The sequence below is a fragment of the Vidua chalybeata genome, chromosome 23, assembly GCF_026979565.1.
Source record: "Vidua chalybeata isolate OUT-0048 chromosome 23, bVidCha1 merged haplotype, whole genome shotgun sequence".
NCBI classification, from domain to species: domain Eukaryota; kingdom Metazoa; phylum Chordata; class Aves; order Passeriformes; family Viduidae; genus Vidua; species Vidua chalybeata.
The window spans coordinates 1,286,614-1,311,051 of record NC_071552.1 but is presented as its reverse complement, the minus strand read 5'-3'; the positions used below and the strand labels follow the sequence as shown (position 1 = coordinate 1,311,051).

The 24,438-nt window shown below is 51.6% G+C and overlaps 1 protein-coding gene across 1 annotated transcript; it reads left to right on the top strand.

Moving 5' to 3' along the window:
- The first annotated feature begins 4,386 nt into the window (after positions 1–4,386).
- ANKK1 (ankyrin repeat and kinase domain containing 1) lies at positions 4,387–12,158 on the top strand. The gene is made up of 8 exons (XM_053963451.1): positions 4,387–4,574; positions 6,345–6,639; positions 6,992–7,143; positions 8,020–8,069; positions 8,148–8,303; positions 8,526–8,644; positions 9,512–9,557; positions 9,873–12,158. The coding sequence occupies exons 1-8, from the start codon at positions 4,387–4,389 to the stop codon at positions 11,219–11,221; spliced, it is 2,355 nt and encodes a 784-aa protein (XP_053819426.1). The 3' UTR covers positions 11,222–12,158.
- Positions 12,159–24,438: the final 12,280 nt, after the last annotated feature.

The window sequence follows — 24,438 nt, the reverse complement described above, 5'->3', positions numbered from 1 at the left end:
CTGACTCTCAAAAGTGTAAACATCATCAGAAGGCTGAAGGAGTTTTATGAGAACTTTAAAACTTTCAAAAGAACTATAAGAGAAAACGTAACACTTTTAAAAATCAGGGCAACAGAGGAGCTGGGGCTGCTCCATCCTGTCCAGGACCTCCCGTAGCAGCTGCAACACCGGGAGAGTGAGCAAGGAGAGGCACCTGTGGGGAGGGAGGGATCTCCCTGTGCCGGGAATGAGCAGCAGGACTCCTCACCTCCTGCTCCTCCTGCCCTCAGAGCTGGAACACTCCTGAGCTGCTGGCCCAGAAACGCAGCTTTGGGAGGGAGAGAAGCAGCAGCTGCTGCCCCTGTGCAGCCGTGGGCCGAGTGTTCCCCCCTGTGCCTCCCCTCCTCCTGCACTCTGCAATAAAGCTGAGCCTCGCAGTGTTTGTCCGGTCTGTGCCTGCAGGGAGGGAATGGGGAATGTCCTTGTCCTCAGCTCTCGGGGGTCTGGAGGTCGAGGTGACCCCGAGATTGTAAAAAGTCTTTTTCTCCCAGCCCCGCAGCCAAAGAAGAAGTCGGAATGCGCAGGGTCGGCTTCTCCAGGTCGTTTATTTTCTCTCACCTCTAACATGCTTTCTCAAGGAGCTGAGCTCTGTCCAGCAGCTCGGTCTGTGACAGATTCCCACCCCCTTGGGCTGGTGTTACCATTTTACACCAAAAACTCCGTGTGCCATGGTTACAATAACGTGCCAATGTCTGTCATTGGTGTTGGACAGTGTGTCTGTGCCTGAAACCAACAGAAAAGTGTCACCAGCACAGCGAGACATGGAGGGCAAGGAGAAGGAGAAGGAGGTCAGGACACGCCCAAACCCCTCCATCTTGTCCCTTGAACCCCATTCTAAAAACCCCAAAATTCCATTTTTCCACCCTGTGTTAACTCAACTACCACACCACTCAAACCCTTGTGGCTTGTAATTCCTCACACAAAGCTGGCAGTTTTTTCCACGGGCTAAAATCGAAGCCACAGGTGTTTTTGAGACAGCTAGGGCAGCCAGAGGCATGTCCTGGGTTCCCACACTCAGCTCCAAAACTGTGTTGGCAGCTGGCAGTGGAAGGGAGCAGGGCATTACTCCAGGTCGGCAGCTCCTGGGGAGTGCCAGGGAATTGGCAACAATCACCTTCTAATTGGATTTTTTTCCTCCCTAAAAGGCTGCAGAATATTTTTTTCCTTTTTTTTTTTTTTTTTCCCTTCTTTCCTTAAAAGAAGAGAGTCCACTGCCAGAGCCCCTGGGGTCGGTGTAACAGAAGTAACTCACATTTCCACCTGGGTCAGGCTTCCTCCAAGGATTTCCTCAAGGTTCTGCCACAGAACTAAAAAACCCAGGTCAGGGCTTACTGGCAGTGAGACAATTACCCTGCAGCAGTGCTAATTATTATTTGTATTGCAGTAGCACTGAGGGAATCAGCACCACCTTGTATTTGACACTGAGCTACCTCCAGAGAGAGAGCTGAGGCATTAAAGACACAAATGCACAAGACCCAGAGGAGAGTTTTTAAACCCCTCTTCAGCTGAAGGTGTGTGTGCTGCTCCTGGTGAGGGCTGAACTGCCCTGACCAGTCTGTGCTCCTCCAAAAACCCGCTTCCAGGGATGTGACAGCAGATTTTATTTTATCCCTGAGGGAACTGCTCTGGTTTACCACATTTCTGGTATTTCTGCTGATGCACTTTCTGGTATTTCAGCCTCTTGCACTCACGTGCCAGTTCTGGTTGTTTGGGTTTTTTTCTCCTGTTCTTTATCTTTCTAGAGTGTTTTTTCTAGAACCTCTCCATCTAGCTACTTCTGGGGGTGTTCTATAACTCAATTTTTCATCTTTCTGGAGTGTTTTCCACCTCTCCATCCAGCTACTTCTGGGGGTGTTCTATAACTCAGTTTTTTTATCTTTCTGGAATGTCTTCCACATCTCCACCTAGCTACTTCTGGGATTTTTTTTAACTCAGTTTTTCATCTTTCTGGAGTGTTTTCCACCTCTCCATCCAGCTATTTCTGGGTTTTTTAAACTCAGTTTTTCATCTTTCTGGAGTGTTTTCCACCTCTCCATCCATCTGTTTCTGGCGTTTTTTTCCCTCTGTTCTTTCTGGAGTGTTTTCCACCTCTCTCATGTACAATTCTGCCCGGTGGATTTCTCCCTTCCCTTCAAGCATCAACCCTGCCCCACCTGCCTTTCCCCCAGGCTGTGCCGATGCCTCGGGTGAGGAATCCCACCCTCAGCACGGAGCAGTCACTCAAGGCTTGCTCTTTGCACCATTTCCCACCCGGAATTCTGGGAGGCTCTGTGTCACTCCTTGTGCCCACTCGGGGACTCCCGGCTGGCTCCGGCACAGCGGATGGCAGGGGACACACTGCCTCGGGAGGGTGGCTCAGGTGCCTCGGGAGGGTCGCCTCTCAGGCTTTTTTTTGCCTCGGGAGGGTGGCTTTTTTTTTTGCCTCGGGAGGGTGGCTCACCCTCAGCAAGGTGAGGGTGGCTCACCTTGCTGGGTGAGGCGGTTGTGGTGACGGTGGAAGTCAGGAGTAGACTCCTGTCGCAGTGCTGGGCAGCGACAGCAGGAGCGCGACTTTCCCCCCCCGTGAGCTCTGCTGAAATGGAGATTTTTGGAGTTTACTTAACGAAATGAATGAAGCATTTATATTTTAGCTTGTGGAGTTATGTGTTGAATTTTCACCTTTTACGTAAGAAACCCCTGCCTGGTACAAAGGGCATAAGAAAATGCAAATTTCTGAAGTTTCTTGCATAAAGAGCAATACCAGAGGAGGCAAAGAACCCGGATAAAGAAGCTCCTCTGTGTCCAAGCCCATCAAGACTGACAGACGTACTCAGATCAGCACCAAAGGACCGACAGCGCACGCGCAGAGAGGAAAAGTTCAAAATTTAAATCATGAGGAAGACCACGATCTTCAGCCTCAGGACCACCCAGAGACCCCCGTGCGACCACCAGAGCAAACCAGGCGTGCCCAGAAGGGCCTGGACCTATTTAGTGTGAGAGGCGAGCCCAGGCAGGGCCAGGGGTCGAACAGGCACGGAAAAGTTGTGCAATGTATTTCATATGGAACATCTTTGGGAATAAAGGTGTGGGTCAGACCGAGGCTCAGGGCACAAGTTTTGGAGAGATATCTCACTTGTGTTGGGTGCTGACAATACAGACCCCCCTCATAACTACCCAGGGTGTGGAGTCGATTTATTTATTCTGTGTATCCCTTCACTGCTATTCCCAGTTATCGCTTGGCCCGGCACAGGAACAGATAATGATGACACGGGACACGGGGTAAAACTGGATGGATTTATCAAGTCCACGACTTGGGAACCCAAGACAAAACTGAGGGGTCTGCAGAGGTTTTTATAGGGGGAGTGGTATAGGGCAACCAAGCAATGAGGGCATGGCAGGGGAGGAATCCAGGGCAGGGCTAACGTTCTATAAACCTGTCAGGGAGAGCAGGGCAGGGGGATAATACAAAGTAACAAATGGGGTATCGAGTACTACAAGATGGACAAGGAACACTCTGGAAAAAGGCGTGGGGATAGGGAGGATTGACAGCTTGGGAGGGAGGAAGTTAGGGAAGGGCTTGGGGAGATGGGTAACTCGGGAGGGGAGGAGATTAGGGAGGAGAATAGTGGGCAAACACAAACTTAGAGCAAAAACCACACCACAGCAGACTCCAGTCGGGGGTGAAGTCCAGGTTTATTGAGGAGAGCTCCAGGGAGATCCCCAGCCCAGGGGAACCAACGACCAAAGCCCCGGACTGGGCTGTGCAGCACAATATAAACGGGGGTGGAAACGTGGGGGGAGATCACCCACCCACCCATGGGAACGTTCGGGGGAGTGGAAGGTGGGGAGACAGACACAGGGAGAATTCAACAGGGGAGGTGGGAAGGAGGGACCCCTGGCCCCATCCAATCACTGGACGCCCTTTGTGGAAGGTTCTGGATGAGTGGGATGGGGAGTCGAGTGATGGACAAGGCACCAGGGAGGGGACAGGGGAATGACCCAGCAAACTGGGGGGAGATGGACATCAGGGAAGGAGGAGGGGGTTGACAAACAAGGAAAGGGGTAGCTCAGGGTAAAACCATGGGGGAAATGGGGGTAAAGGGATGAACCAGAAGTGGTACAAAACATGAAACTTAAAAACACAATACAACAGCTTTGCCCATGCAGTGCTGGATATGAGAGAGCAGAGCCACGTCCCCAGGCTGGAGCTGAGCTCCCGCGTGAACTGAGCAGCCACGCTGAGGATCCACCTCTTGGCAGGAGCTGCCAGGGCTCCCCTGAGGTGAATCCCCACCTCCCCGGGCAGGGCAGGGCAGGGCAGGAGGAGCTCCGGTGCCTCCCCAGCAGCCGGGCAGAGCCAGCTGTGCCATGGGCACGGAGCGGGGCCGGCAGCTGGGCAGCCTGACCGTGTTCACCAAGGAGGATTTCGAGGATGACTGGCTCCGAGTGGCCAGCGGGGGCTTTGGCCACGTGTACCAGGTGAAGCACAGGAGGTGGAGGACGGTCTATGCAGTGAAGTGCTCCCCGTTCCTGCTGCAGGACTCCAGCGTGGACAGGTAACCCCTGCTCAGCTCTGGCCATCCCAGCTGGATGGACTGGGGGATAAAACTCTGCGGGAAGGAGCTTCTGCTCCTTGGGAAGGGTTGGGTACCCGGAGGGAGTGGGAAATAGGAGTTCTGCTTTTCCCTGTCTCGTGTGTGGATGTGCAAAGGGACACAAGGAACACGGGGAATAGAGCAGGGCTGAAAGCTGGGGCTGAGGTCAGCGCCTTAAGCACGGATAAAAGCAGCCTGGTGGGTTATTTACAGCTTCCAGTGGGCATTGGGGCTGAGGTGTATCAATGAAACTGAATTCATCACCAAAATCACCAGGTTTAAAGATGAGGGGCAGAGGATTTACAGCTGCTTTTGCTGCCCTGCTCCCGTAGCCTCCAGACATGTCTTTCCTCTCCGTGGTGCACCTGCAGCTCCTCTCTGCTTCTTGCTCCGTCTCTCACCAGAGACTCCTCTGGTGCCCACCTTGTGTCTGGAGATGGAGCAGGGCCAGGTAATCACAACCAGTGCTGATAACACATCCAATACAGGCAGAGCTGATGGAAAAACAGCAGAGTTGATGGACTTATTTAATTTAAAATTTTATTCCGTTCAATTTGGGACGAACCTGCCTGGATAAAAATCTCACTCTTGTGATTTCTTGTTACAGACAACAACTGAGTTCAGACTGAGCACTGACTGTCCTCAGTTTGCTCTGCAGATTCTACATCTGCATTTTGTTCTTGTTTGTGGGGGAAAAAAAGAGTCAAATAATCAGTTTTACTTCTGTATCTGATCAATTGTAGTAAAATACCTGAGATTCCTCAACCCATGGGTTGGTCTCACTGTGGGGAGCCTGCTAGAGGAAATCTGGCAGAAGATTTTGCTTGGCTGAACCATTTTAGATCAATTAATGGCCTGGCTTAATTGCTGGCAGCTCAGCTCCGTTCCCAGGGTGTGCTTTTTGAAGGCACTCCTGGCACTCTGCTGCTTGGCTGCTCCCCCAAACTCGTTCAGCAGGTCGGGAGGGGTGAACCTTGGGAGAATTTGGAGAAACAGGTCTGCCAGAGCTGGCAGCCAGCAGCAGACGTGCCAGGGCTCCCCTGGGAGCAGAGTCACCGTGCCCAGGGACAGAGCTGCAGGCACGGGTGGAGCTGCCGGCGTGGCCAGGGCGTGGCACGGAGCTGTGCCCGCTCCTGGCATCCTGCTGCCAGGGAAACACCGGGAATTTCATGGAACCACAGAGTGCTTTGGGCTGGGAGAAGCCGTAAAGCTCATTTCAATCCTCCCTGCCGTGGCCAGGGGCACCTTCCACTATCCCAGGCTGGCCTTGGACACTTCCAGGGATGGGGCAGCCTCTGGGAATTCCATGCCAGCCCCTCCCCACTCTCACAGGGAAGGATTCCTCCCCATGTAACCCTGCCCTGTGGCAGTCTAAAGCCATTTCTGCAGTGTCACAACCACAGGCTCTCTGTCCTCACTGCTAAGGATTGAAAGAAGTGCAAGTTTTTCACCTCTTTCCCTGTGGTGGCTGATTTTGCCCAAGTAAACCTCAGCTCATTTTGAGAAGTCACAACACCATCCATGTCAGATTTTAATCTGCAAACAATCACTGTGTGGCAGCATTATCATCAGCTCAAGGGGGAATTTGGGATGAATCTTTTTGGGGTAGGCAGTGCTTGGAAAGGCTGGGTATCACTAAGTTACTACAGAGTTACTGAGCCTGTGAATCAACAGATACAATTTCTTGCTCCCACTGTTGTATTTTTTATTTTTTTATTTTCAATTTTCCAGGACCAGCATGAACTGTCTAATGGAGGAGGCGAGCAAGATGGAGAAAATCAAATTCCAGCACATCGTCACCATCTACGGGGTGTGCAACAGCCCTCTGGGGATAGTGATGGAATATATGGCCAGGGGGTCCTTGGAGAGAATCCTTCCCACCCACAGGATGTCCTGGCAGCTGAAATTCCGGGTGATCCATGAGATGGGCTTGGCCATGAATTTCCTGCACAGCATGAGCCCTCCTCTGCTGCACTTGGATCTGAAGCCTGGGAATGTCCTCCTGGATGGGAACATGCACGTCAAGGTACGGCCATTCCTCACGCCACAGCGAGGCTGGTTCTGCCCAACGAGTGCAGAATCCCAGTAAATCAGGTTCTTCAGGAACACTCCATGAAAGAGTGACCTGTGGGGTGTTTGACAAGCAGCTGGTGAGCAAATTACACGGTGATCTCAGGGTCAAACGGGGGCTCTGGGCCAGCGCTGGGAATTGAAGGCTCCAGCTGGGCTCGGGGGCTGCAGGTTGTCAGGGTTTTGTCAAGTTCCAGCTGCTCACACCTCCTCCTGTCCCTGATCCCAAAGATGGGGGGATGCCCAGGGGGACAGCAGGAGGGGAGAGTGCGAGCATTTTGGGGCAGTTTCGCTGTTCCTGCTTGCAGATCTCCGACTTTGGGCTGTCCAAGTGGATGGAGCAATCCAGCAGGATGCAGTACATCGAGAGCTCAGCTCTGAGGGGCACGCTGAGCTACATCCCCCCCGAAATGTTCCTGCAGAACAGCAAACCCCCGGGGATCAAGTATGATGTGTACAGGTGAGGGCAGCCAGGGGTGTCCCCGGGCTCTGACACCCAGCAAGGGGGGCTGAACACTGCCTCAGCTTCTTTAAATTCTGGTTTTCTGCCTCCTACAACGTGGGGAACACACTGGGGTGCCCCGAGCCCTGTGGTGGAGACTGAGAGGGAGGGGGTTTCTCTGTGGATAATCATCATCCCAATGCACCCTCCCACGGGAGCTGCAGGCTGCACTGCCCCAGGTGCCATCACACCCTGTTCCCATAAAAACGAGTGAGATCAGAGCCCACAACAGCCAGTGCTGCTCTTTCATCACAGTCGCTGCTGAGATTGATTTTAAAACAATTCTAGTACTGGCTTATCTGCCTCAGCGTTCAGCTTCGTTTTGGTCAGGAAGAGGCAGAGAAGAGATTTCAGCTTGGCTTTTGTCCTTTTGGGCGAGGAGCTTTGCAGCACATTCACAGGAGCTCCGTGTCCATGTCTGGAAACTCCTCAGCCTTTGCAGCACACAGTAACCCAGGGCAAGAGGGAAAGGAGGATTTGCACAGCCACAGGAACTTGCAGGAGCCAAGGGCTCGAAACCCTAATGGGAATAAATTGGAAAAAAGGCACTGAGAGCCTGACTGTGCCAGGAAAGGCTCCACGTCACTCATGCACTGCTCAGACCCTTTGGAGGATGATGACCCCACTCTTAAGGGAGATGCATGAGGCAGAATCATAAACCCTGATTCTTTCGGCCTGGGGGATGAAATCCTTCTGCTCTGGGAGATGAAATCCTTCCCTCCTGAACAACTTCCTTCCTGATCTTCCCATTTCTCCCGAAGGCAGAAGCATTTCATGTCCAATAAGTGCATTTCATGTCCAAGTGCTCACAGTCTCTCCTCTCCTCTCCCGCAGCTTCGGGATCGTCATCTGGGAGGTCCTCATGCAGAAAAAACCTTACACAGGTAAACACAAACCCCGTGGGATGTTTATTCCAGCCCTTTTCCCAGGGACAACACCCAGAGTGTGCTGGATTTTTCCAGGGGCCAACATGATGGCCATCATCGTGAAGGTGGCAGCGGGGAAGAGGCCGGGGCTGGAGCTCGTCAGGGACGACTGGCCCGGGGAGTGCCACCAGATGGTCGACCTGATGAAGAGGTGTTGGGACCAGGACCCCAAGCAAAGGCCAAGCTTTGCAGGTGGGACTGGGCTGTGGATTAGCCAGGGGTGCGCCCCGTGGGTTGGCAAGCAGGGGATAAGTTTGTGTCCAGTTTTCCCAGTTCCGTCTGCGAGGTTTAACAGCTTGGTGCCCTTTTGCTGTCACACATCCCTTCGTCCCTTTTCCCTCCCTTCCCACGTGGCTCCTGCCTGGCTCTGGAGCTGGGGGCAGCCTGCACAGCTGAACTGCTCTGCCCTGGCAGATATCCCTGTGGAGACCGACGTGCTGCTGGCTCTGATCCAGAGCCTGGTGCAGGACCCGGAGAACGAGCGCCTGGTCAGGAAGATGTCCCACAAACCGGCCATCTCCAGGAGCCAGCAGGTGAGGAGAACCCCCCTGGGCCTCTCAGGAAAGTCCTCTGAGTCTGCTGCTTGTTCTTACCAGATCTCGAGGCTCTTTCCCCTCCCAAAGGTGCACCTCAGCATCTTCGCGGGGTGCCTGCAGAGGTTGTGCCTCTGTAATTCATTTATGGGGATAAAACACTTGCAAATTAATTAACAAATGCACTAAATGATAAATAGTCCGAGAGGAAAACCCTTTTCTGGACCTGCTCAGGTGAAGTGGGTTTATCATTCAGTCACTAAAAGAAACACAAGCAAACACAGAATCTCAGGCTTCTGTTGATGGCACAAAACTGAGGATGTTCCCATTTGAACAACTCTTACAGAAATTTTTTAAAAAGTAGTTTTAAATCCTCGTGTTTCTCTGGCTAAGAAAAAAATCAGGCTTCCGGATACTCACGATGTAATCTCAGCTACTGGAGTAATTATCCCTAGAAAACAGGGAGCAATAGGAGTTGGGAATTATTGGTATTTAGAGGGTTTTGCCAAGACGTGCAAGAAACCAGAGGCTTGAAGAAGTAGGGGCTTGAGGGTCCCTAAACAACAAAGGAAACAATTTTGGGATGCTGCCATGCAGTCAGGAAGAAGAATATGTGTGTGTTTGGGAGCAAATGAGCACAAGGAGGAAAAGCTCATGGATATCCAGAGATCATCTTCAGGCTCCCCCATTCCTCCTGTGTCATGACTGGCTTAGCTGAGTTTTGGGTGCAAAAACAGGATTGGATAAAAAACTCTCAAATGATGACACAAAACTGCAGAGCAGCAGCAAAGGACTTTGTGCAAACATTACAGAATGCAAATAAACACTCTGTTTTATCCTTTTCCTTTCCTCCTTTCCGACAACAAGAGTGACAAAGAGGAGCTCGCCTTCCCCCGAGACACCAGGAGTGGGGGTAAGTAGGGGACTGGCTTTAGATTGAAAATCAAAGAAGGGGAAGCTATAAAAGTTGTCTGTTTTGTTGTAGAAGGATGTGGCTGATAAGGTTTTCCACGTGGGTGACATTTTAAGTTAAGGAAAATGAACCATTCAGGAAATAGGCACTGAGAGAGAGACAGGCCAAATGTCCCAGTGCCTGTCTGGCCTTATTTTACATTCCTTACCTCTCAACTGGCTCCATTTCATGTCATTCCACAGAGAATCACAAGCTCTCCCTCCCTCCCTGGGAGTTTTTCACTCTTTTTCTCCCCTTTTGCCTCCCTGCCTTTAGGGAAGGACAACCAGGATGTTCCTCTCCCACCTCCGCGCGGGGAGGAGGCCGGGAGGCCCGAGGAGCTGGCGCCCGAGGAGCTGGGCAGGGTGCAGGAGAACGGCCTGACCCTGCTGCACCTGCTGGTCATGCAGGGCAACGTGGGCAAGGTGCGCTTCCTGCTGGGCCGCGGGGCCGGCGTCAACCGCGCGGCGGGCGGCGGCTGCACCCCGCTGCTCCTGGCCGTGCAGCGCCGGCTCCCCGAGATCTGCTCCGTCCTCATCGAGCACGGCGCCGACGTCAACGCGGCCGACGAGGACGGCTGGAGCCCGCTGCACTTCGCGGCCCAGCACGGCGACGACCGCACCGTGCGGCTGCTGCTGGACCACCAGGCCCGCGCGGACGCCCAGGAGCGCGACGGGTGGACCCCGCTGCACCTGGCGGCCCAGAACAACTTTGAGAACGTGGCGCGGGTGCTGCTGTCCCGCCAGGCCGACTCCAACACGCAGGAGGTGGACGGCAAGACCGCCCTGCACGTGGCCGCGTGCTTCGGGCACGTCGGGCTGGTCAAGCTGCTGGCCAGCCAGGGAGCCGACCTGGAGAGGAAGCAGAAGAACCTCAGGACCCCGCTGCACGTGGCTGTGGAGAGGGGCAAGTTCAGGGTGGTGCAGTACCTGCTGAAGAACGGCATCTCCGTCAACAGCCTGGACCAGAACCACTACAGCGCCCTGCACCTGGCTGTGGTCAGGGGCAAGTACCTGATCTGCGAGAAACTCATCAAATACGGGGCCAACGTGGAGCTGAGGACGGACAAAGGCTGGACCCCCCTGCACCTGGCCTCCTTCAAGGGGCACATCGAGATCATCCGGCTGCTGAAGGGCAGCCACGCCCGGCTGGACGCCAAGGGCAGCATGGACTGGACGCCCCTGCACCTGGCCACGCGCTACGGGGACGAGCCGGCGGTCAGCGAGCTGCTGCGCTGCGGGGCCGACCCCAACACGGCCGAGAGGGCCCACTGGGCCCCCCTGCACTTCGCCGTGCTCAGGGGCTCCTTCCTCAGCGTCATCAACCTCCTGGAGTGCCAGGCCGACGTCAACGCCAGGAACAAGGTGGGCTGGACCCCGCTGCACCTGGCGGTGCTCAAGGGCAACATGGCCATCATCAAGACCCTGCTGAAGGCAGGGGCCCTGCTGGACGTGGAGGACATCACTGGGTGCACGGCGCTGCAGCTGGCCGTGAGGCACCAGCGGGAGAACATCATCACCCTGCTCCAGGGCAAGGAGGCCGCGGGGAGCAAAGCCGCGAACAGGACTCCGAACGACGTCAAGATCCCCAGAGCCAGGCTTATCCCGGGAAGGACAGATTTGTGAATTTGTCAGCTCTGGAGTTTGCAGCTTGAGCTTTTCCACATCGGCTGTGATCCCTTAGAGCTCCTTGTCCTGTCACCTGCTGATTACAGGAAAATATCTCCCCTTTCCAAATGGAAGTTTTTAAGCGTGAACGCCAAGAGAGAAAAAGAAAATGAAGTTGTTTGATGACAAGTTCTTTCCCAAGCTTGTAGAACGTTTTGGCTTGCTGATACTTTAGGCAGTGCTTTCCCACTGAATCCTTCCTGAGCAGGGATTTATGCACCCCCTGCTCATGCAGGCAGTGCTGAAGCTGTGCACAGCACACACACATCTTCCACGGCTTTTATTGCTTTCATTCCATGTTTTCCTACAGAGAAAATTGGTGTAAAATGGCCCTGGCACAGGTGGGAATTGAATCGTGAGATTCTCACCTGCTGCTGGCACAGCAATGTGTCAGATTTCCTGACATCTCCTTTCTGTAACAAGAATCAAATAAAACAAGGCAGGGAGGAAAAATCACTGCTAGAGAGTAGTGAAATGGATGCAGCACAGGGAACAGAAATTCCAGCATAATCACACACGAGGTCTGGCTGCTTGCAGGTCAAGGTTTGAGTCCTGTCTCTGGGGGGAAATAATTCCTGGTTTCCTTCAGGGAGATGGTCCAGAGCTCGATCAGTCCTGTGAAAAACATCTTCTTGGTGGATTTGATTCCCCTGTGGCAGTGAGCAGCCCTGGTGTGCAGCTCTGACTGCCCTGCTGTGCCTCCTGAGCGTCCCCAAACGTGCCTGCTGGGAGGGTGACTTGTCACGGCCTTGAGCTGGGAAGAGGCTGAAACAGAAACAAACAACCCCAGCTCTGCAGGGGAGCTGTTACTGCCTGACAACGTGAGATTAAACGGGTTAAAAAGAGGGGTTGAAATGCCCAACCTCTACTAATGTAGTTTTCATTTTATATTAACTTAAGGTATGGATGGGTATCGTATTCAAACCCAGTTTTTTTCACGATGCTTTGGCCCCAGAGCTTTTAGAAATCATTTAAAATGAATTGTAATGAAATGATTCATTTTTAACATTTGCCATTGGTGAAGTGGGGAGCTGGGCAGGTTATGAAATGAAATGTGAAATGCTGGTGACATTTTGGGTTGCAGGGAGTGTAAAAAATTGGCTCTTTTTTGCAACCACCAAGAAAACCCCCTTGGCATTTCCCTGATTTGCCTGCTCTTGATATTCCCTAATTTGGTCCAAGGAGGAAAGGCCTGGCTGGAAGGAATTCTTGGGATGCTCAGACCTTCCTGTGCAGCTCCTTCCCTCAGCTTCAGCTGTATTGATTCAGCAAATGTCTCCCCTGCTTGGTGTCATTTGAAATATTTACCCAGAAAGAAAGAAATCCAATTTCCACATAATTCAGCAGCTCCTTTCTGTCCCTGCTCCAGCAGAAAAACAAAACTCAGCTCATATGTCATGGAATGTTCTCTACAAGAGCTTAATTAAATTTATAATGAAAATAACAGGGGATTAAGAAGACACGAGGGAAATACATTGCTCTTGCAGAGCATTCCAGAGGTGATAGAAGCAATTTGCAGAGAAAATTACCTGTTTGCTGCTCAGTTTCTATAGAAATTAAATGAGTCTTTACAAACTCTGGAAAAGTGCATTCCAGCCTCCGCTTTGTGACTGTGCAACTTGCAGCTTATTTCTAAAATTATTCGTAGATCTCCATCCCCCCACTTTTTTTTTTCCTTTCCCCTTTTTCAACTCCATTTCAGTCTTTTGTCCCTGCTGATAAATCTGCTGCTGATTATCTCACGTTCTTACCCAAAGTTCACAGCCCAGGCGGCTCCTGGCAGGCCATGGCAGCAGCAGCAGGGCAGAAACCTCCTAAAGAGCTCGTTCAGATTCAAAAAGATCAAAATTGTTGACCTTTACACCTCAAAAATGGTGTTTTTAAGGTAGCTGGGTGAGCAGGGTGGTGGTGCTGGTGTTGGCAGGGAGTTGTGTGGAATGACTCTGGAGTGCTGCCCTGAACATCCCTGTCCTGCAGCAGCTCCAGACATCCTGAACACAGGGATATTTTCAAACCAACTGCTCTTCAAAACCCTCAGAGAATCCCAGAACTGGGATGGTTAAGGCAGAAAACCAGAGAGGAGAAATTTAAGGTCCCTTAAAGCTGATCTTGTTCCACCCCTGCTCCCTGCTGGAGCCACCCCGAGCTCTGCAAATCCCGCCTGTCCCTTCGGCTGCCTGCACTTCTCCATCATTCCCACCCAGGGCATCCGTGGGTGACGGGGTCTGCTTTGCTTGGAATGACCCCCAAATTGTAAAAGTCCTTGTTCCCCAGCCAGCAGCCGAAGAAGAGGTCTGGAATGTGTGAGGTGGAGGTTTCAAGGTTGTTTATTCTCTCTTATCTGTAACATTCTCTGTCTGACCTGCCCAGGTCTGTCCAGTACAGAAGCCATGGCAGTCTGCCTCTGCCTCGGGCGGCTCCCACACGATAAACTCAAAATTACACATTGCCTGTTTACAGATCTGTGCCAATGCCCACCACCCGTGTCAGACAGGGAATCTCTGCCTTCAACAGCAGAAAAGTGTCACCAGCACAGCAGGACATGGAGGGCAAGACAAAGGAGAAAAAGGCCAGGACACGCCCAGATTCCTCCATCTTGCACCCCTGAATCACATTCTAAAAACCCCAAAATTCCACTTTTCCACCCTGTGTCAATTCCCCTATTACACCACTCAAACCCCTGTGGCTTGTAATTCCTCACAGAGAGTTGGCAGCTTTTCCCACGGGCTAAAATCAAAGCCACAGGTGTTTTTGACTCGGTGCCAAGGTCCCCGAGCCCCCTGCCAGGGTGTGGAGCCAGCCAGGGCAGCCACAGGGATGTGCTGGGCTCCAACACGTGGGGAAATGGATGTGACTTTCCAGACCCCGTGTTCCCCACGAGCAGCACGCCAAGAAACTCAGAGGAAATAAATCAGCAGAAGCAGGGGATGGTTTCACGAGGGGTGGAAGCATTGATTTCCTCAGTGCTCTCTCCGTGCTGGATCTGACTGTAATATAAATTCTCTGATGTAAAATTCGTTTGAAGGGGAGATGCTTGTTGTGATGAAAACGTGGACATTCCAGTGAGAAGTGTGGCTCTTCTGGGAGGGAATGTTCACGGGAAAATGTTTGGAATTGAATTTGGTTAAATCCACGTTTTGCATTGCTCCTGCTTCCCAGAGACTGTGATTTGTTTGTTTGGCAGTGCTGCAATTATGCAGATATAGGATTAAATTAAAATTAAAATAATGCTGCATTTTAGAGGAAAAGAGATCTCAATAAATACAGCTTGTGGGGGGGGGGGGAAAAACCCCTTATTTTTAGCAGAAATGCTTGTTTTTTTCCATAGCCCCTTAGGTGTGGAAAATCAAGATGTTTCTGACAGCAATGATGTGAATGTAGGAGGGAGTGATTTTAATGTAAGAAGGAATAGTGAATTCTCCGCGTTTCTTTTTCTTGCAGGGAGGTGGTTGCAGGCTCTGTGCTGTGGCAGACGTCAGTGTGAGACGTGCCTGGCTCCTGCTCAGCCTCTCCCTGGCCTGGCAGAATTCCTCCTGCCCCCATCCCCAGGCCATCCAGCTCTCCCCAGATCCAGGCAGGGGTTTTGTCCCTTTCCTTTGCAATAAAACCACGTTGTGCCCTCCAAAAGCAGCTCCCCACCCTCTCCATCAGTGCAGGTGTGAGCTCCACTTCCATTAGAATAATGGGAAAAGGGCCTGGCTGGGAATCAAGGGGCACTTGCTGTTTGTTCCTAGCAGGCAGCTCATCCCCAGCAAGTTCAACATCTTCTGATCAGCTGCTGCTTTCCTCTCCTCTGCCTCAGAGCACAGCAGGGAACCCTCCTCCTGTGCAATTTGCTGCTGGCCTCCTTCTCCTCTTTGGGAAAAAAAAAACACAAAAAAAAAAAAAAAAAAAAAAAGAAAGCCCCACAAAGCCGAGCCCCAAAGTGATTGTTTTTAAAGCCTGAGGTTCTTGGCAGTGAGAGGTGGAGTTCAGCTCTGTGGGGACAGTTTGGGGAGGAGATGTCACAGTTCAGGCTCTTGTTTTGGCAATTCAGTGCTCCTCACACCCTCTGTGGCCTTGGGAAAAAATCTTTTGTACCCAAACAAAGCCCAGGAAAAGATTTATATCCCTCCTGCAAGAACAACCTCAGAGATTCAGAGCCCTAAATCTGCTGCCCAGCCTGGGTTTGGGGGGTCATGGAACCATGGAATGTGTGAGTCTAAACAGCTCTTTCTGAGGCAAGGATTGGTGCTACCCACAGCAGTGTGCTGGGAGGAACAGAAAACCACCCCTGGAACATCCCTGCTCTGAACTTCCCTTAAAAAAATACCAGGGACAGAGATCACCTCCAGATTATCCAGGAGAAAATCCAGAGAACACGGCTGAACTGCCCATTCCAGAGGGAATTTCTTCTGAATAAAAATAAATAAATAATCCCCACCAGCCTTGCTGGATAGAAAATTTCCTATTCAAGACTCCAAGTCCATCTGGAGCAATTACAGAGAGGAGCATTAGGCCGGGGTCAGCAATCAGGAGGTGCAGTAATTAGCTGCAGAAAGGGCTAAAATGAGCCTTTGTTTGCTGCTGTGCTACAAGGCCATTACCTCAGAAAGAAAATAGCAATATCACAGACACTGAGAAAATTCAGCTTGGTCAGAATTGAGGTTTGGGGCATTCCTGGCCTGGTTCCTTGGCACTTCCACTGCTCCTCAGCAAGGCACAGCAACCTTCTTAGCACCAGCAAGGTTTTATTGCTATTCTTTGGGCAAACCCTTAATATCTGCTCCAAGCAGGGGAAAAAAAAAAAAAATATCCTTACAAGGCATTCAGGGAATTAATTTCCTTGCCTTGGAAAAGACTGCAGTCCACCAAAAGGTTTTGCTGAGGCTGCCCTGCCTTTGTTTTGTTTAAGTCTTTGTTTTGTAAGGATTTCTTCCAGGATTTCTCCCACGAGAGCTGAGCTGGGCTCTTTTGGCTGAGCAGGGTCGTGTTCTGCTCCAGGGAATGCTGGAAAATGCCACAGGGCGTGAGCCCACTCAGACATTAAAAAGTGGCAGGGAAAAATCAACAAACACCATGAGAGAGAGAGACAAAACCAGAGAAAAGGTGGAATTCACCTGAAATCTGGTGAGCTCGGAAAATGCTGCTTTTGAGGTCATTTTGGGAGTCTGGGAGCAGCTCGTGGGGCTTCCTGCTGCATCTCCTTGGCCCCAGAGAATCACTGATGTTGGGAAAGGCCTCCAGGATCATATTTTCCAGCCTTTTCTCCATCCCAGTCAGGGCAGCAGGGAAGGGCTGGAATTCACCTGGAAAATCTGGGCCAGGGCCTGGCCTCACTGTGTTCGTGGGCTGAGGGGGGAAATTTCAAATTGTGCCTGAAACACAAGCATGGATTTGGGAATTTTGGACGCTTAGACAGCTGGAGGATGAGTCTTGCTGCAGAAACAGCTTTTTGCCAATGAGTTAAAGCTGTCAGTGAGCTCGTGCAACCCCAGGCAGCTCCTCCTCCCCAAACACACTTCTGCTTCCCCTGCAGCACAGGGATGTGCTGGGATGAACCCCTGGGATGTCACCCACGGGGGGACAGCTTTCCCTGAGGCTTGGAGCTTTAAATGCCTGTTCCCAGCTCTGCCAGCCTGGCTGGGTGAAGAAGAGTGTCTCAGTCAGTCTACTCATGGAACACTTCCTTTCGCCTTTTTTTTTTTTTTTTTTAATTAAGAAGGAGGTAGAATTTACTGTGATTTTCCCTGGTATCTCTGAATCACGTTCGAGTCTCTGCTATTTCACTGTCTGTAATCTTCCCCAGTGATTCTGGCCTCAGCTTTGAAGTGATTTAGGGCTTGTTTATCACAAAGGCAATCAGACATGTTCCTTCCCAGACACCCTGGAACTGCCAGGGAGCCGAATATTCCCTTTGCTAGGGGGGCTGAGACACAAAGGCAGAGCTAAACCGGTTACCAGGCACTGCCTGAGCCCAGCTAACCCCTGCCTGCCTGGCCTGCCCTGCCAGCGAGCTCCAGGTGGGCATTTCAATGCAAACACGATGAAGGAATGTGACCCGGAGCATCTGCCACCAGCTGGGAACAGGCACAAACTCAATTACTGCAGCGCAGCAAATTGCCAGCCTCGGTAATTCAGTCAAAAATCCGCGTTCCCGAGGTTAATTCCGTGTGACTGGCGCTGGCTGCAGCCTCCAGAAGCCGAGCCCCTGGCAGTGGGGCAGGGCAGTGCCAGCTGGGGGTGCAGGGACACACAGGCACCCACATTTCCCCCGTGTCCCTGTCCCAGCCCCCCTCGGCGGGGCCGGCTTCTGGGGCCCATCCCCAGCCCAGGTGTGGGTCAAAGCCTCACGTTTTCATCGTTCTCCCAGCCCAGGTGTGGGTCAAAGCCTCACGTTTTCATCGTTCTCCCAGCCCAGGTGTGGGTCAAAACCTCACGTTTTCATCATTCTCCCAGCCCAGGTGTGGGTCAAAGCCTCACGTTTTCATCGTTCTCCCAGCCCAGGTGTGGGTCAAAACCTCACGTTTTCATCGTTCTCCCACCTCAGTTCTGGGTCAAAGCACTTTCATCATTCTCCCAGCTCAGTTCTGGGTCAAAACCTCACGTTTTCATCGTTCTCCCAGCTCAGTTCTGGGTCAAAGCCTCACATTTTCATCATTCTCCCTGGCAGGGAACACAGCCCACGGCCCAGAGGGAGGCAGAGGCAGGAGCTCAGCTCTTTAATGTCACGGAACCATCACTGTTTCATGCCATGGGATTGTCTCGTGCCGTGGATTTGATCCAGGGTGGGCTCAGCCCCCTCCCAGAGCTCGCCACACTCATTCCTGTCACCCCAGAGCTGGCCCTGCTGTGGGCACAGTGCCCCCCATGCCCAGTCCCTGTGCAGGACCCACAGCAGCTGCTTTGCCATCTTGCTGGGGTTTTTCCCAGCAAATCCAAGAACGATGCCAGATCAAAGCCCCTTTTGTGTTTGACAGGAGCCGTCCCAGGGGGAGGGAGGTGTTCCGAGGGAGATGTACATATTTGTTTAGACTGGCACTGACTGCCCATTTCTTCACACAGACGAGCTCCCAGCTCATAACCTGTCTTGTTCAATCAGATTTGCAGCTCCTGGGTTTCCCTCTGAAGCTTTGTACATTTTCCAGCTGGTGATTTGACAGAGCTCTCTGAACTCACACTCAGGAGCTGCTCAGAGATTCTCTGTGTTGCTGTTAGCACTTGGAGACGAGATTACATTTCTGGCTGATGTCAGTTTGGGCTTTTCTTGCTTTTTTCACACAGCTTGAATTAAAACAAAAATCAGCTTTGTGGCTGCACTGTTAAATAAATATTAATGATGGTTGTCACAAAACATTTGATGTAGTGACAAGGGCTGAGGTTATGCCCTGGTTTTCTGCCAGGTGAGGTTTGCAGCCCTTTCCATCTGCCCTGCACACAGTTCAGAAGGATTTATGGAACAGCTGGATACAGATGGGGAGCAGAGGCAGCCATGAGGACCCTTGAATTCTGCTGGTTTTGTTTTTTCCCCTGTGTGCAGCGTTAAAACCCCACATCAGCCACGGGAAGAAGGGTCTGGGTGGTGCCTGGCTGCTCTGTCCTGCTGTCCTGAGGTCGGGGCAGGGGCTGATGTGGCAGGCTGTGGTCAGGAATTGCTCACCCCTCATATCCTTGAAAATCCCCCATCCCAAGGCTCCCAGGTGAAGAGGTGAGGCAGCTCCTGTCCCCAGGAGGAGCTGGGCTCTGGCATTGCCCCAGAGGGGCTCAGGGCTGCCCTGGCAGCAGGGAATTCTCTGGAATGGGGTGTGGGGTGATGGAGGGGAGGGGATGAAGGCTCCTGGCGGGGGAAGCAGCCTGTTCCTGCAGAGTCAGCCTTCCAGAGGCGCCTCTGCCGAAGGCAGCAGACACAGAGGAGTGTGTCCCCTCCCAGCCAGGAGCTCTGGGGGCTGATTTACCCCATCTGCCCCAGAGCAGGGGCAGCAGCTGAGCCCCATCCCCCTGCAGAGCCCATTGTCCCCAGCCTCCTGTGCCCCTGTGCCTGTCCTGCTGCTGTGCCACACCTCGTGCCCCTGCTTTGTGCCACCAAGGGGGGGGGGGGGGGCTTGGGCAAAACCGGGAAAAATCGCTTTTCACCGAGGGCAAGGACAAACCCGTGCTGCTCCCTCCCTTCCCCGAGCCTGGCACGGATGCTGCAGCTGAGCTGGGGGTGCAGTGCCCCTGGCAGGCTCATCAGGGCTGCAGTTGATTGCGTGCCAGGGAGGATGGCAGCAGGGAGGATAAATGTGGATAAATGTGCTCACTCACTCTCATTAGCCCACTCCTTCTTCCCGGGCCCAGCATGGCAGCTTGGGGAGGCACAATGTTTTCCTCCCCTTTGAAAGGGATTTGCTTTGCTTCTTAAGTCTCTTTAAAGGCATTTCTAGGTCTGTTAATTATTCATGACGCCTTAATTATGTTTAGTCCACTGTGATCACGGTTTCTTTGGTGAAGAAAGTTGTTATTTGTGAGTCAAAAGCTCTTTATGAAGCAGACGGGCTGGAATCATCAGAAAAACTTGGGGGAGCAGTTGGAATTATTAAAAGAAGCTTTGATTAAAGACAGGGAGTTAATTTAACAAGAATAACTGGTTTTATCTTTTTTTTTTTTTTTTTCCCTGGGTGTGCAGAACAAAGCACACCCATGGATGTGTCAGGCCTCACCTGGAGCAGCAGGACTCACTCAGGTGCCCCAGGAGATGGGCAGATCATTCCTTTTATCTCTTTTGGCCGCTGTGAACGGCTTTTGTCCACAGGCTTAGAACTGAAATTTGGCTGTAAGGGTGAGCCTCAGAGTAGCTGCCTTTGATCCTGCCAGGCTCAGGCCAGACAGGCAGAAAACAACCTGGAGTGTCCTGTTTGATCTGAAAATATCATTTATTCGGGTGTGCTCGGGAGGGGAGGGGGCATTGGAGCTCCTCATTTTCCCTCCGTCACGATGGCACTGAGGTGAATCATCCAACAGGGAGAATTCAGCCTCATTTGAACTCAGCAGTTCTGGAGATTCTGGTTTCTGCCTAAACTGAGGGCTTTGGGGCAGGGATTATTCTGTGCTGGCTCAAAACTGAGCAGACTTTTGGATCTGAAATGCCACTGAACTGAAATTTTACCTTGTTCGTTCTTGGAGATGGACAGACAGCTTTCTTTCCCAGCAGTGGGAAGGATTTTCTTTGTATTATTTTTTCTTCTTCTTTTATATAAAGAAAATAATCTTTATTTTAAAAGTGCCGATTAAGCCTGGCTGAGGGTCCACCTGCACAAACACCAAACCTGAGCGTGTAGCTTGATAAAACAGAAATGAAAATATTCCAAAATAAAACAATTAAGCCATCCAGCATAAATTCAGCTGGGCACCTCTGCCTTCCACCCCTTCCTCCTCCCGTCCTCCCCAGCCCACTTCTGTCTGGGAGAGGAGAGACATTTCAGACCATTTCCTTTCTGTCTGTGCCTTTCTGCATCTTTCCTTTCCCATGTCTGATTCTCGTGGCTGCAGGCAAGGCAAACACCAGGATTCTCAAGGATAGACTGGGGTAAGGGAGGAGAAAGGAAAGTAGTCTGAAAAGCAAGTCAGAAAAAAGCCAAAATCTCATGTGAAGGCAGCGTTTCCTCTGCGTGTTTGAGCTCTGCAGCAGAGCCACAGCTCCCTGGAGCTGAGCCCTCGAGTGGAAACCAGAACAAAACAATCAGATCGACATCAGGGTGGCTTGTGCAAGTCTCTATTTAATTACAGTGCTGCATGAAGACATTGGTTGGTGTCACATGTAGCTGTGATGGGCATTTTATACATTCCTGACTCCCGGGGAGCCGCATTTGCACTGGAGATTTTCACCACAAGAGGTAGTGGCTTTATTTTCCTGTTTTCCTTTTTTTTTTTTTTTTTTTTTTTTTTTTTTCCTTTTTTAATTTATTTCAGCAGGATTGGATAAGCTGGTTAGACCTACTGGAGTTAATTTATTCTTCAGCCAGGAAGATAAACAGTTGTGTGGAGTGGGAGCAAGCAGGCAAGCAGCAAATACAGTGCAGGCAGAATTCACTGGCTTTTAATTCAAACCTGTTTGGGGCTGCAGAGATCCCCACCCAGGGCTTCAGCAAGCTGGGAATCACAGGGAGGGAAAGCAGGAACAGGAAGACTCAATAAGCAGAAGGAAAGCTTCAATTATAAATAATGAATCACAAAAGAGGGGCCAGAGCAAGGCTCTGAAGTTCTGGAGGAACAAAGAAATGAAATCTTCTCGTTAAGGTGTTTTTAAAAACCAGCTCAGTGCCCTTCCTGTCACCAGCACGTCCTGCCAGCAGAAGTCCTTGGGGAAGCAGAGGTTTATTTTTTCCAGAGTGGAAGGAGCAGTGAGGTCTGGGTTTGCCAGGCTCAGAGCTGTGGCGAGAGGCCCCCGAGTCCCTCGGGGTGGGCTCTGAGGAGTTCCTACAAGCAGCTTCCAGCCAGCCACTGCTCCCCTTGCCCTGCTCTGGCCATTGCTTCACTCCCTGGAAAGCCAGAGGCGAGGATGAGTTCTGGTGCTGTCTCCAAAAGGGCAAGGCTCAGTTCCGGGTTTCAAAGTGCTTTATTTGCTGTCTGGAAGTGCAGGAGTTTCATGGGGGAGGCAAACCTGCTGCAGGAGATGGCCAGACCTGGCACTGCCACCTCCCCAGGGGCACTGGGGATGTTCACATTCCCACAGTTTAGCCTGGAGTGTTAGGAATGAGCAGTTAAAGTGTCTTGGGAATGGCCAGTGGGCTGCAGGTGATTCCTCACAGCGAATATTGCAGCTCTGGGAAATCACACCTGGCCAGTTTTGCTCCACGTGAAGGACAGAGGCCTTTTCCTGCAGCTTTTTTTCCCCTCCATGGCATTTTGGAAGAGTTTTTCAGGTAGTGGTTCAGGTGGGTTGAGCTATAAGGTTCTGCTTCTAGATTCAGAAAAAAAAAATTTGGGAGTGAGGTACACAGCCTTGGAGACGAGGATTTTCCTTGGGATAAAACTGGACACAAAGTAAAATTATGGCACAAAATTAAGATATTATCCACATTATCCTGAGGGATATTATTATTCCACTTATCCTGAGGGCTCACACCAGGCTTTAGTACAGGGCAAACATCACCTATGGCAACTTCCAAATGCTTTCATGCTTTTTTGTCTATATATGTAATATCTGCTATTTTTGTTCAGCTCCCCACCTGTTATTTCCCCAAGTCAAATGGATCTTTCTGCTTGTAAATACATTAAAAAATAGACCAGTAGCTTGTTGCTATTTTTGTGCCCAAAAACCTCCTGCCTTTGCATCATTCTGTGAATTTTGGGGTACAAGTCTGAGTTGATTCCCATCACTGAGTGAATTTGGTTAAAACTGTGGGGAAGAAAGAACAGCTCATGCGTGCCTGAGATCTCTCGAGCTGGCATTCCCAATTTTTGCAGCTTTTAGCTCTGGAGAGCCAGGTCCAAATGTTACACAAGGCTGTGGGCTGAAAATCAAAACCCCTGGATTCCAGCCCATTCCAGGAATGCCAGGTTTGGAACAGAAACCTGCGGATTAAGGTGGGACTGCTGCTTCAATTTTAGAAAACAGCTGAGATTATGTGCTAGAGCTGCTTGCTGTAATCTCTTCCTGAATCGGAGCTGGAACACATCCTACCAGCACAGGAGAGTGCTCTGCTAGCAATACAGGAAATCCAGGGAATTAGAGGAAACCTTGGCAGATCTTCACCTCATCTGAAGCAGAAACTGAGTGAATATTCCACGAGCTGCATAGAGAAAAAAAAAGGATTCTATTGCTCTCCCAATTGTGTTTTTACACCTTTAGAAAACAGCAGGAAACTGCACCCTGGGAGTCTGCCCCTGTTTATGGCTATTGCAACCCTCTGCTGCTCCACATCCTGCAGGAATTTCTAGCCAGGCCTATTTCCACGTTGTTTTATTCACCTTGCAGTGTTTTATTTACAGAGATATTGCAAAATATCATGTGAGCTGAGTACAGATAGCACGTAGAGCGTGGGTTTGGCAGTGCCAGATTCAGCGTGGTGAAATGATGCTCTCATGGGGTTTCCATTCCTAGAACCCATGGAAAAATAGCTAGCAGAGCGTAAGGGATGCTGGAAACATCCAGACCTTTCCAGAGTCCAGCTTGGACACAGGAGCTGGTCCAGGTAGGGGCTTTCTTGGGGTTTTATTCTGGCTTTTTCCAAAATGCACAGTTTTATCTCCTTGACTGTTGATTTAAATTAGGCACAATGTTATTCTGCACTCTCTGGGGAGAGACAGAGGCAAATCAGAGCCGAGGTGCTCCTTGGGACCCCTGATTTAGGTGAGAAGAACCAGCCCTGGCCCGGCTGGGTGCTCAGGGTGCCTCCCCTGGCACAGTGTCCTCGTGTCTGTACATTCACCACGCTGCCACCCCTCCCCTGCTGTCACCCTGGGCAGAGCCTGGGGATGAGCTGCTGGTGGGCAGAAACCGCTGATGGGAGATGAGGGGGTCCTGTTGGATGCACACCATGCAAGACAAGGTTCCACTCCTCGAATTTCTCTCTCCATCTCTTTTTTTTTTTTTTTTTTGGCTTGGGGCTCCAAAATCCATCCTATTCATTCCTATTTACACCGACGGTTTGACGTGAGACTGATGCCCCCTCCTCCCTTCCACCCACGGCTTGTAGGCTCACGCTGCTGCAGGGTCTGCGGGTGGCAGAACCTTCTCGACCCGCCTGGGGGCCTCTGGAAGTTTTTTGGGTTGGTTTTTATGTAATTTCTGAAGGCTTCAGCAGTTAAACGCCGGGTGGGTCAGCTCGAGGTGAAGGCAAAGCTATTGCACGGAGATCCAGAGGCCCTGTCTGGCTCCTGCTGCCAAGCGGGAAGGATGGCCTTGTCTTTGGTGAGAGTTGTGCCGCTGACCCAGCGCTACCTCCTGGTGGCCCCGTGGCCACTCTGTGTCCAGTGCACTCCAGGCCGGGCGGCCACGGGCGAGAACCGAGCGAGAGCGCCTCGATCCTTGCACTTCCACTTCCAACACAGTGCGAGGGTGGCTCTGAAAAGCGCCCTTGGGACCGGTCCAGAGGTCACCCAGCGGGGTGAGAGACCCTCCCACCTCGCTCCATCCCCACGAGGTGCTCGGGCACCGGGCGGCGCCCACCTCAAGAGCTCCAGCCCCCTCCCCGGCCGCCCCGCCGTGCATGAAT